The following is a 13,717-nucleotide window of genomic DNA, read 5'->3' on the forward strand; positions in this document are numbered from 1 at the left end:
AAAAGCAAATAAGCTTATTTCCTAAAATGTTAAACATTTCAAGATGAAATTCGATTGATAGGATCCCAATAGAGGACTGAGATGGAGACTATACAAAGAATGTATTGATGCTGTAAAAGGACACTTTTCTGTTGAATGAGGAAATTGTAACAGAAGTTCACTTGTAGTCAAATGGGCTATTGCACCGGTCCAATACAAAAAACAGAAAGAGAGGGGTTTCATTCTAAAACATATCCATATCTGTCAAAAAATATGAGCTTTTTATTACTCATTAAGATTATACCATCCTCTAGAATGGCACTCCTTTGTAAATAATCAGTGAAATATTACTTTTGACAAGCGATCAAAAGTGGGTGTCTCATTTTGGAATGAAACTCTTTCAAGACAGTAGGGACAAGACTTAACCACAAACACAGTATTATGTTGCACAACTACAAATGAAAAAAAAAAAGTGTTTCACAGTATTTCAAAAGCAACAGTATTGTAATTGTATGTGCTTTAGATGATCAGCAGTCAGATAAGGTTGTGGTGGCTGCAGTATTTCCATTGAATTTCAGGTTAATTGTTCTTTAGTTATAACTCTCATCCATCCCCACTACTCGCACATTCTTTCATGGTGAAAGTATAACACGACTTTTTTTCATGTTGACGTAACAATTTTTTGGTATCAAACAAGTGATATTTTCTGCTTCATTAAAAAACAGAAGAAAAATATGGTAATGTGTTTTTTTTTCTCCCACCCTTTCTTTATTTTCATTGTATTTTACAAAAGCAGCCAGTAAAAAAAGTATCCACAATTCAGTTGTACATTTACAATGAGTTAAAATGCACAACAGTAAAAAATGTTCGAAAAAGTTCTGCATCAAATTACAAATCATCACTTATAATGTAATTCTGCAGTAGTAGTGGAGTATATCAGCCAGAAACAGACCCTTAACATCACAAATGTCTCCAGCACTGAGGCATCAGGGCACCCTTGGTTTCTTCCTTTAGCATTTTAGAGGAGCAGTGTCCGTGTTTGGATCTTTATCGTATGAAGCCTTCTTGTCAAGCGCGAGACAGTTGATACATTCATGCTGACAAGGGTAGAAAATAAAGGATCAGTACATGTGTAACTTGTGTACATCTGTACACATGTAAGTAAATTCATAGTGCATGCTCACAAATAACATATGTATTTATATAACAACATCTAGTTTACAAAGTCTGCACGTCTTACTTTGAAGAAACAGATGGTCTTTTTTCATGAACTTGCAGCTTTATATTTCTGCAATGTTTCAAGGGTCTACTTCTAAGTTTTCTCTGCTGCTGAACATGGTTTCTTGCTGGGAGAGGGTGGTAGTGATTGTTGTTTGACAAAAGCTTCGGCCATCGTTGCGTTTTCAAGAGAGGAGGTCATACTACGTCTTCAACAGACTGGAGGCTACAGTGACTCGCTATCGGAAAGTGACGAGACCAACCTGGGCTTGCTGGTTTAGCATGCTAACTTCAGAAGAAGAAAAGTCATAATAGAGACAGGAGTTAACATTAGCGATGTTTTACACTGCTGGAGACAGCTGTTGGAGAGTAAAGGAATGAAATTTGATGCTAGAGCTGCAACATTTCTCCTGGACTGCTAAGTAAACAGCTGTTAATGCTAACGTTTGCTATGTAGCAATTGCAAAACTAACTAATAGCTCCATTAATATTTATATACCTGGAATAGCACTAATATTTATTAGTTATTCTCACACAGTTGGTTTACCACAGTTTTCAATAAATAAACAAACAAACAAAAACTATTACAGATTAATTTAATTGGTTACCTTCCACATCAAGTAGCCAAAAACCGCCAACAACAGAAGCAAAGCAATGACTGTTAAGAAGATTATCCACCAGGCAACTTTGGTGAAGTATTCGGTCTCTCTTTCAAAAAAAACTGTCAATTTTACCTGTGGACAGTGAAAAACTTTGAGTGGGAATCTTGAAGCACATTAACAAGTGAACAATATATGAGCTTTAAATTACCAATATATTTTTAGATGTAAAGATTTCAGTGTGTGGATTGCAGAATTACAGGATCTTGTGTCTTTCCTTTTGGTTACATAAACGAGAAGGACTTCAACACTATATCTGCAAATTTAAATCATTGTCTAAGTTCAAGTAATTCAGCATTTTTTTCCACATTTAGGTTTTACCTTTGTTTCAAGCTTCTCTGGTTTAAGTCCAATATTTTCTGGAGAGTTGTTTAAAGTGAGAGTAGCATCCACAACAATGTCAAGATAATTCAAGGAGCTGTAATCCTACAATAGGAGACGCAAAGATAAATGAGTGAGCAGTTTCATGCTTTATAGTTTTGAATAATGATGGAAAGGTTTCTGCCAACAAAGTAAGCCACAAACTTAAAGTCACTGTTAATATTTCTTAGAAACAAGGTCTGAGGCCTTTTCATCACTGTTATCTGTCAGAGCTGTTGCACTCAAAACATATGAGAGGAGGTATTTTGCAGAAACTGATTAACCTCGGTAAAGGTGGTGTTCCAGAGTTGTGAATGCAGAAAAATCACTGCAGTACTGTCCAGACCCAGCAGAGGGCAGCGTATCTCCACACACTTGAGTCCATCTGAGCAGGTCTGAGGAGGAGAGAGAGCAACAGGCCTGGTGGGTCGACGTCTGACAAATTCACAGATAGCTACATGCTTATGTCTTCTTGTCTCCCAACTCTCTTGACCTGCTCTGTTCTACATGAGTGCCCTGCCCTGTGACCAGACCTCACCTTCACTGAGTGCAAAACTACAACAAAGCCAGTTGAGAGCTTTGAACTTCACAGTTACTTATGATGATTGCTGCAGAATAACTGGTTGTCCAAGTCCTCTTGTGTTTGTTGTGCCTCCAAGTTGCTGTATTTGCTGTAATTCCACTTCTCTGGATTGAATAACTTCTCCCCTTTTTTCTATGTGACACAGCTGTACAACTGTTTGAAAGCCTGCTTTCCAGTTTATAACCGTGCTAGTGACCTGGCTCTAGGGATGTTGGTGTTGGTCTCGCAATGAAATAATGCACAATTCTAATAATGACTTTGGTGACCCTCGAGCGTGACTGTAGTTTCTGTGTCGATCTCTGACTGATAATTTCTTACCAAGGTTTTGTATTTTCTTCTTGTTGGGAGAAATGAAAGAAGCCCGTCAGTAGAGAGGGCTTCTGGTTCAGCTTCACGTCTTTTCCTCGAGGGGTCATGCCAACCCTTGATATCAAACATTACCAAGTTACAGGAGTGGTTTAAAGGCATTACCTACATTTTCCACAGTTAAACTAAAGGTAGAGAGGTATTTATTACCTTTAGGTGTTTAAGTGGATTGATTTCGTTTACAGGTGAGCAGGAGACAGACTGTACACCCTCGCTGGTGATGTGAGTCAAGTACAGAAGCCATTTTCCTACAGAGTTCTCCTTTGGCCAGTAGATGTTGAGTGACGCATTGGCGAAAGATTTCAGTGATCTGCCCAAATTCATTATCTGAAAAATAGAAACTGAATGGTTTCCTTCAACCTGTTTTTGTGAAAAAAATACTGCAATTAATCACTTTAATGTAATTAAAGATGGCGTTTCACCTTAAATTCATATCGAACTGGCGTTCCAATTTCATCCATTGAGTTTATGGCACTTTCACCTATCAGGTTTTCACCAAGTGACACTTGGGAAGGCCTGGCTAGACTGAAAACAAACAAAAACAGACCATTATCAACTTGCCATTTTGTCATTTTCATCCATTAGTTCAAAGCATAAAAAGGACCTACCCATATACTTGCAGCTCCAGCTCAAAGACCACTTTGGCTAATGCCTCCACTAGTTGTATGGTCTGCACACTTGTCCTATATCAAAAAATAACAAAACCTGTTTTTTTCATAATTATATACAACCCACTGGTCAATATCTGGTGCCAATGATCAATCACTGGAGCCAGCTGTCTTTCCACTCCCTTCTGTCCACTCACGTTTTAAGTTGCAGGGTAACGTTGACGTCTTTTGTACTCAGTGAAATGCTGGACGTTGTCAGTATGACATAAAAAGTAACCTGAAGGGAACAAAATAGTCATCGGACAGAACATGCAGATTGTGATACACACGTGTGGAGTAAACTGAACTATGCTACTCACTTCAGCATCTCTTTGGAGTGGGTTTCCCAGCTCACAGTCAATCAGTGTTCCTTTGTCATTGGCTGTACAACTCACTTGTGTTTCCTGTGGATACAAATATGCATGTGGTACAGGCACATATACCAATGATATATATAGAAATTAATAAACATAAACAAGGAAATTTTAGGAAATTCTGACAAAGATGTCCTGTATTTAGGATATACAATGCACACCATAAACTCATCCCAATAATGTTACACAACAATTTTTTTTCCACCAATGTTCTTTCCTCATTGTTTTCTTTATTTTCTAATAGCTCTACCATCCCTAATTATTTTCTATGTAATGTAATTCTTCTTATATTGTCTTGAATTTTTGGACAAGCCTTTAGCTTCCTATATCTACTGCACAAGCTTTTGTTTACTTTAAAGTCATGTGGACCCTATAGCTCTGTTTATACATGAAAATGTGTACCTGTAGGTAAAAGTACGTTAGTATTTGTGGGAATGACTTTGACTATATCAAATATTTGTATACTTTAATGTACAAACAAATAAAAAAAAGTTCTTCCCGTTTTGGCTGATATTTCACAGTAGCCACCACACGCTTTTGTTGTTTTTTTGTTTTTGTACACTCACTGCTGCTGTATTGTAGACAATAGAGGAGTAATGAAGAGTATCTGGGAGCATGATGATTGAATGACTCTGGTGTGCGTCATCACCGTTTCTGTTAGTCACGGTGATCTCTAAGGCTATGTCTTCATCAGAGGGTGTGATGACTGCGACCCCATCCTCTCTAGAGACATGAAATAACCCAGAGAGAGAATGCACTTCAGCTTTAGGTTTCGATCACAGGTATAGCTACGTTTTGTTTTGCAGTTTGCTTGCTTTTGGTTTACCTTTTTTTTTGCCTTACCTGGCCAGTGACTTGAAAACATCTTGATCATTTTGTGTTTTTCTGGAACAGAACTTGTATTGTAGCTCTAGGTTACTTTGGCAGATGTTGTCACTGCCACATCCCTTGTTTATTAAGGCGATCTGTGGAAAAAAAAAACAAGACGTGTTTATTCAAGATATCCAAACTTCTCAAAACTTAGCTCGGCCTGATCTTCCACACAGACACATTTCTAATGTGTTTAATTCCCACAGCTTTGATGACAAAGAGGTAGACTAACAGATGGACACACATTTGTACCTCTGAGACTGTGCTCTTCTGCTGGTAGAGGTTGAGGACAGGAGTGAGGTTGGGCATATCTGCACTCGTCCTGGTTGTTTGACTGGAGCTCCACAGAGACACTGAGACAGAGACGGGGATGCTGTGCAGCCTGTCTACGATATCACGCTGGAACAGAGGAGTTTTATTTGGGTTTAATGTGTGCTGCCTGGTGTTGGGGAACAACTGGACAACAGGACATTTTCACAACATACTTTTTGGTTGACATAGGAAGAAAAAGATGTGTCACCAGTAACACTATTCTTTTTAAGTGTCCAATAAGCCATGACAGGGTGACAGTGAGACAACATGCTCAATACCAGGACCCTAAACTGATTCAGCTAAATTCATTAATTATACTATTTACCCCTGTTATTTTTTTTACTGTGACGTGTCAAAATATCTTTTGTGGAAAAAACAAAACAGTGAGACAGTACCAGAAGTCGAAGCTTAGTGTCAGTGCAGATTTTTCTCCCTTGTTCTGGCAGCTCCAGTTTTCCTCGAGACAGACCCAGAAAGTCGACTCTGGGAGGAAGCCTCGCTTTCCTCCTCTCAGCGTCACCCTCGAAGGCGTAGTTCAGCACTACAGAGAAACATGTGAGATACTATTACTCTTGCCACTGCTACATCTGTGATTATTACCACAACCAAAGACCATTACTACTACTGCTGTTACTACTACTAATGTTACTGCTGCTATAACAGCTACTTCCAAAATTATAAGGTTACTAATATTAGTGCAAGTAAACTTTTAATTTTTCGAAAAACCTGAACTTGAGTGTGACTTAATAGATAATCTAGTCTGGCAGCAGCTATGGAAAAGCACCAATGTAAGGTTTAACTCTTCAAAAATCTATTTTCAAAAGTATACTGTATGTTACATAGACATTAAATGCTTCAAAATACAGGTGAAAAATCTTAGATTCAGCAACAAGAATACTGAACTGACAATAAGGGAACTCACTCAGTTTGGGGTTTAGCGATGCCCGATGTGCTGTGTGGGTAAAGCATGCCTGAACTGCAAAATAACTTCACAGAAATTTGGGCAAACACACCCTGGATTAAAAGCCAATAAACCTGCAGTTAGATTCTGTTATAATTTGTGTTGTAGTACATCTTACCATGTGCGTTTATCACATTGTCCCTTTGTGATGTCTATTTCACTCGGTGTCACCTGTAGAGAGCTGCTGACACTGACCACTGGCCTCGCCCTGTAACAGAGACAACTAAAATGTGAGATTTGTTGTAACAACAGCTGTTTCAAAAACACAATAAGCAATAAATAATGTTAAAAAGGTAAAAAGGAAAGGTGGCATAAATGAACCTGAACAGGTAGAGAACTAACAAAGGATTAAAACAAAGCTATGAAATTGAGTTTTAATCTGTAAATCTGTTCTTTACAATGTTTAATCTAAACAATTAATATGAGAATTTAAACCACGTAGCTTCCAAAAATCTGGGTTACACTGCTATATGGAGCATTACATTATATTTCAATAAACACCAACATACCTACAGCTTTCATAAAAACACATTCTGATTGTAACACAAACCTGCTGGAAAAAACAATTCAAACTGATGCATTTTTATTATGTTCAAGTGTTTGTGCTTTAAAATTACCTGTAAACAAAAACTGAATCTGAGAGCGATCCGACAGCCAAATCAGGGTACTGATTATCATCCACATCCAGGTTGCCAGACAGAGAATATCCAAACAGATTAATTTTGTTGGATCCTGATGAAAGTACCTGAAGAAATCAAAATATGAGAATATAATATCAAGGTCTGTCCTTGCTGTCTACATATTTCAAACAGATTTGAAATGGTGACCTTTTCATAACGAACCCGATGACCTCACCTGTGCTGGCTTTTTGTTGATACCATCTGATGAGCCACAGTAGAGATATACCCGACCAGAACCATCATATGGTGCCCCGACAGCAATATCTGTCAGCAAGGAACAAGAATAAGAATAAGACAAAGTGCGCTGATAACATAAATTGGAGCTTAGTAGTTTATCAGTGTTCCCAAAATGTCCTTGAAGTTTGTTTGCAATAAAGTCTTAAAGGGAGCTGAAAATGCAAAAATGCTCCTTTTTGGATGTAAAAGTTTGTATATGACTACATTACTGCACTATAAATGCAGGATTCATAGCATTTGTGAGTTCTGACCTTCCTCAATTGATGAGAGAAGAAATAACTCTTCCTTCCTCTTATAAATTGAATCATAAGCAATAAAATGCTCAATTGCACATCTCAGAACACTCACAGGTTTTGCTACTACAGCCTCATTTAGTCTGGTGTGAGCAGTAGCTTATTGTGGCTGATGTTAGCAAACTTTAGCTGAATAATACTGTATGTCTCATTACTTGTGCAACTGATGCATTTTAGTATTTACCATTATCTTGTACTTGTGGCCATAGAGGCTGCTGTTCAGCAAAACTTACATAGGCTCACTTTCAACAACCAGTATGTAAAATTAACTGGGATCTATTGGCAGTACTGGAAATACTCTTAATTGTGTTTCATTAGTATATAATGACACTAAGAATAGTTGTGTTTTTGTTATCTTAGAAAATGAGCCCTTCATATCCATGACCCCCCCCCCCCCCCCCCCCCCCCCCCAAACCAAACCCTTGCTCTAGAAAGGACCTTTTGCGTTTTTACGTTTCCTCCTACACACTTGGAAAGGGAGGGGTGAGAGGACAGGTATTCATTTGGCTGCAATCTGCAACCTCATCACTAGATGCCACTAAACCCTAATCCTTCAAAGCATCTGCTGGAAAAAAATGAAAATTTTGTGTTTGAATTCAGAATGTAAAAAAACTGACTTTCTGTCAGTTTAGTCAGTGGATGATATATTTAATATTAAAATGTCACAACCTCCGTAACCATCTTGATTGATATCTCCTATGTTTTCCACTGCGAGGCCGAACATGGAGTCTTTATGTCCAAGAAGCTGTGTTGGAACAATATGTTCCCAGTTTTTTCCTTTGTTGTTGATATAGATGTAGACGGCTCCTCCAACCAAACCATCTTTGACAAAGAACTCCGGTGCTCCTACAGCAAGGTCCTCCCATCTGCACAAACCAAACACAGTCTCACAGTGAATACAGAACCAGGGAGCCATGTTTGTTTTGGTGGAATACTTGTCTAATGATATTAAGTGTTTATGAAAGATTCTGTGGTGTAGATTGTGTGACTGTGTGTACAATTCACAATGCCTGCATCACAAATCCCTGAATGCTAATATAAATAAAGTAGAAGGCCGAACTAGAATCATACTCAGTAGGACCCATATCCCCACCAATGCCAAACATTTTCTTTCATCAGATCTTTTCTGCATTAAATTGTACAAACTCAAAGATGTCAACATCATAAATAAGTCTATTTTTTTACTTCAAGATCCATTTACTATTTCCTGAGAAATGAAAATGCTGAAAAATGCTCTATCATGTAGTGTTGAAGTTATAATATGTCACTTTTCCATATTCAAATGTCAAAAAATCACTTGACCTATGTTATATGTTTTTGAATTATGTTCTTACTTCATCCTAAATGTTTCTAGCCATTCCCAAACCAGAGAAATAGTGATTTTAATCATGGTAATGCTCCGTGTCATTTGGTCGTCTGTCAGTGATGTCATATCCTTTAAGCGCATGTGTCAGCGTCGTGGTTCCCTTGAATGTTATTCAATAAAGATTTAAAAAAAAAAAAAAAGTGTTGCAGCTGCTTGCCAGAAGCTCAAAATTGACTTTTATCCTGTTTTAAGCCACATTTAAAGATACACTTTTTACACCTTGGCCTTTTACAACTATATTTTAACCAGATAAACCATTTTAATCATTGGACATCTGGATTTAAGTTATCAGAGAAAACAGCCAGGCAAATGGCAGCTCAGATCCCATCCACTCTGAGATGTCCTGTGTCCACTGAAGAGCATCAACAAATCACTGATTTCTAAAGTGAAACTGCTTTATTAGTTGTTTCTTTTAACCCCCTGGTCTGTTTATTACAGAGAGGAGGAGATCTCTGCGGATCAGCTGCCAATAAAAACCAGTAAAGAATGATAGAGAGAAGGAGAATCACATGCAGTAAAGAGTCGTGGGAATTTCCTGCTTGGTAGATTAGTGGCTATGCGGTGTGCCTGTAAAAACGTCATGTCCATAAGTTATCAAAAAGAAAAAGGTAAGAAATCTTAGTTGCCAGGCAATTCAAGACGTCACATCTGCCGGGAAGCATTGACAAATCATTGATTTTTAGAGTGACACTGCTTGATTTGGTGTTTCTATTGGTTTTAATCTCCTGGTCTGTTTGATATGGAGAGGAGGACACCTCTGTGGATAATACTGCTGTGAGTAAAAAACTCCCAAACATGTGGTTCATAAATTAGCAGTTTGATTAGCAGTTTTAGCTCCTAATCCTTCCCTGGTGTCCTGTGTCTGCTGCAGAGTGCCGGTGAATCACAGCTTTTTAAAGTGACACTGCATTATTTGGTGTTTATACTGGTTTTAATCCCCTGGTCCATTTGATACCGGCAGGAGGACACCTCTGCGGATAATTTGGCTGCTGGTTAAAACCTCCTGAACATCTGGTACATAAATTATTAGTTAGTTAGTCAGTTAGTCAGTTAGATAAGCAGTCTAAGATCCCAACTCTTTCCTGATATCCTGTGTCCTTAGATTTGGATATTTCTTGTGTGTAACTGCAAATAAATTGTCAGGCTACATGGAAGATCAACAGAGTCATTAAAGACTTTAAAGGACCACTATACAGTATCTCTGGCAATACTCATGATGTTGATGCTGGTGCTAATAGGAGGCCATGGAATCGATAAAACATGAAGAAGCCTCCTCTGGTAAAATCCCTAAAAAATTCATGTCATTATCACAGGATTGTACTATGAGTGTCCTACAAAGAGTACGATAGACTGACAAATATCAAGGTCCTAAGTAGGGCACCAATAAAATATCTGAATAGATTTCTGAGCTCTGGTTTTAATCGACATAGAGTTCTTACATAAACCTACCCGTCACCATTTAAATCTACCACTGCCACATCGTAGCCAAAGGAGGAGGCCAGGCCCGGACCAGAGAGGACTAACTCCACAGACAGACTTCTCTTTGCCACAGGATCTGCCTTGAGAAAGGTCACCTGGCCGCTGTAGCCTCCTCGGGGTGCTCCTGATACGATCGTCAGCTCACCCTTCCTGATCAGGGCCATACCAGAGTCAGTGGAGAATCCTGGACAGCAAAGAAATGAAGTTGGTTTATTGGAAAGTTATACTTCATAAAAGGAATTTGAGTTTTATTGTTCTTCTAGATATGTCTGAAATTCTCTAAGTCTCACTATTGCAAAGCACATCTACCTTATAGCATTTCATTAACCATCAGATTTCTGAAGAAAGATGCAACTTTAGACAATCTAACAGACTGATAGAAGCTGACCCAGGTAGCTGTTTCTCTGGAGAGGAATGAGCTTTGGGTTAAACTGGTCTATGTCTCCAGTTTCACGAGGATCTTCACTCAAGATTTCCAGGTTGTCCAAGAGCTCCAGTCGTACAATTCCTGTAAACAGCATCACAAAACATAACATAAATTTAAAAAAAAATACTGCACCACACTTAACATTTCAGGTTGGAAAGTATTTTTGCTGATGAAATAATGAACACCCGCGCTGCTGCTGTAAGTTTTATTCTACCTTTCCACTGATACGCGCCAGGTGCCCCAAACAAGAGTGATCTGTTGTCCTTTGCAAAAGAAGCTCCGTGACCCTGCTGGCAGTATGCAAACCACTCATGGTCCTTGCGACGCCTGGTTAGGTGCTCAGAATCACAAACTACCCTCCTCCACGTCCTCTCTTCCTTCCCGACCTTCAGGTCATCTCCTAAGAGATAACACTGACCCGTCACCAGATGAGGGACATTCACGCTCGGGCTCGGGCTCCACTGCTGATATCGATGAGCACAAGTCTTCGAGGGAAGGATGATAAAAACACAGAAGCTGTTGGCAAATTTATTCTATTCTGAGTTTATTTTTCACAATGTGTGTCGCTTACCATAACATTTTGACCAGGACCTTGGCTCGTCACTCTAACTCCCATCCACTGGCCATTTATGCCTTTACTATTGAGGAACTCTACAAAAATAAACAAGCTGAGCTCACTGTGTGACCACAATGGATAATTATAGTATAATTACAATGATGAGGAGAAGCACTGAGATCCTGCTTTTTAAAATCCTTACTTACTTACTACACTGTTAATACTGATACATCAATGCATAAGCAGAATCTTACTGTTGCTCAAAGTGGAGTCAGTTTTAACTACTTTATATACAGTTAGGTAATTTGGTCCAGTGGTTCCCTGTCTAGGGGTCACAAGACAAATCTGAGAGGTGATGAAATGACTAATGGAAGAGGAAAAAAAACATTCTGCAACACAAATCTGAATTCATTTTTTTTCTCTTTATCTTTGTTTTTTTTTTATGAAAAATTGGATAATTTAATTTCTTTGGGTCTCCAAGACTTATTTTGATTAATTAAGTGGAGATAACTCTTTGTTCGAACTGCAAACACCTCATCTACATCTTTGTGTGACAAGAGGTCCTACAAAGGCACCACAAGCCAAAAAGACTGGGAGCCACTGGTTTAAATCTATGACAATGTGTTTTATGGTACAGTCTTATCATACATTTAAGATAAATCTGACAAGAAAAGGAGAAATATTACAATAAACATGTACAATAATTCCCTCTAAAGCATGAAATAAATGTAAACTAGTAACTCAAAGTTATACAGTACTGAAGTATGTACTCCACCACTGATCACATCATTTTAAACATACTATGATAACTCATGCAATTTCAGTTAAAATAGGCAAACAAACCTTCACTATCAAACTCAATGGGCTGACAGCGCTCAGATGTTGTGGTCAGATCACATTGGTAAACAACACCTGTAACATTCACCTGGTTCTGGTGTTTCGATCGTGGAGCTCCAACCAACAATCTGAGGGCAAATACCTCAAGAAGTAAGACAGAGACACCTTTTGATTTAATTTAATCACACCTAAATCAAATAAGTTATTTTTACTCACAGGTTCTTCCTGGCAGGGCTCAGCTGCTGGTGAAAGGCAACAGAAAACCCAAACAAGCTTCCTGGATCTCCAATTCTCTGCAGCACGTTCTCAGTGTCCAGGTTAAAAGCTGAAACATTAAGGGTCTGGATGTACCAAACACTCCACAGATACACTGTGTGCCAATGCTTTGCCATTATTGAAATATGTAATCAGCTCTTTGGCAGAGAAATGTAAACCCTTATCCAAAAGGGAATGGCCCTGACAGGTGCTAACTGACTCATTATACACATGGACAAACAAGGTGTGGTGGTGGAAATGTATTTTTACAGTTACAGCACTGGACTGTTCAGCTTTATGAGCTGATAACTGTAGTTAATATTAACCAATTCCTGCTTTGATGAAAGCCAAACATGAGACACACCCTCTGAGCAAAAGTCTCCTCTGCTGTGTGTACGTTGATCGTTGATCACTGATCATGGCTGTATATTTAGAAAATTACATCCCGTTGCCTTCTGCTGACTCTGCAAAAAACAATGCAAAACATGTAAACGTGCACATGACTGAATATCACAAGGACTTATCTGACATTATTGTCTGAGATTTACTGAGCACTCATGATCTCCTCTTGTTCAGAAACACCCTGATACTCATTCATAACTGAAACTTGCACATTTTTCTCCCTTTGCCCACTGGGCAACTGTAAATGCATTCACTGTTCAGTGGTTCAATAACAACTGTTTATTATTAAAAGGTCATTTCAGGGAAAAATCTAACCCTAGAATTTTATAACTTGTTAGAGTATTCAGTTTCCTTCTGTGGTCTTGGCCAATGTGATTACTTTTTTTTTTCTGTTCTTGTATTCCACTATAATTTTCTTTCAATTTCATTTGTCACTGCAAAACAAAAAATGAGCTTAACTGAAACTTCTGCAGCTTCTCATGGTGAAGATTTGGTGGCATCTTTATTCACAAACATATATAACCTGGATTATTCTTGAGGGAGAATCTTCACTGTACTTTGTGTCTTCAACAGGCTTCGAACATGAATGGACACTTCTGACCAGGGTTTGGAGACAGGCTCATCTCAGACAGTGTTATTTAAACCTATAACACAGGAGGAATAGCAGAGACCACGTTTTCAAGGGTAAAAACAACTTTTATCAAACGATTTCAAGGTATGCCGGGGACTAAAACGGATGAAAGGAAATACACCATCTCGACACAACTACAGAGATGGTGTACATTATTGTCCACTTACTACTGACCTGCTCTGGGGTCACAGTCTAACAGGCTAGCTGGGAAGTTTAGGGACGTAA

At 38.5% G+C, this 13,717-nt stretch overlaps 1 protein-coding gene across 1 annotated transcript; it reads right to left on the reverse strand.

Moving 5' to 3' along the window:
• Positions 1 to 911: 911 nt before the first annotated feature.
• LOC139606322 (integrin alpha-6-like) lies at positions 912 to 12,707 on the reverse strand. Its single transcript, XM_071458413.1, has 25 exons — positions 12,421 to 12,707; positions 12,211 to 12,332; positions 11,383 to 11,462; positions 11,026 to 11,296; positions 10,773 to 10,892; positions 10,355 to 10,568; positions 8,209 to 8,405; positions 7,185 to 7,273; positions 6,947 to 7,074; positions 6,448 to 6,537; positions 6,291 to 6,355; positions 5,764 to 5,909; positions 5,309 to 5,455; positions 5,030 to 5,151; positions 4,753 to 4,909; positions 4,133 to 4,216; positions 3,971 to 4,050; positions 3,774 to 3,848; positions 3,588 to 3,690; positions 3,316 to 3,492; positions 3,118 to 3,222; positions 2,501 to 2,611; positions 2,178 to 2,282; positions 1,806 to 1,931; positions 912 to 1,076 (listed from the first exon to the last, which is right to left on the reverse strand). Exons 1-25 carry the CDS (start codon positions 12,594 to 12,596, stop codon positions 990 to 992), a joined length of 3,177 nt encoding a protein of 1,058 aa, XP_071314514.1. The 5' UTR covers positions 12,597 to 12,707; the 3' UTR covers positions 912 to 989.
• Positions 12,708 to 13,717: the final 1,010 nt, after the last annotated feature.

This window comes from Trachinotus anak, unplaced genomic scaffold (assembly GCF_046630095.1).
Source record: "Trachinotus anak isolate AG129_WGS33_773 ecotype Australia unplaced genomic scaffold, CSIRO_AGI_Tana_v1 ptg000021l, whole genome shotgun sequence".
Classification (NCBI taxonomy): Eukaryota; Metazoa; Chordata; class Actinopteri; order Carangiformes; family Carangidae; genus Trachinotus; species Trachinotus anak.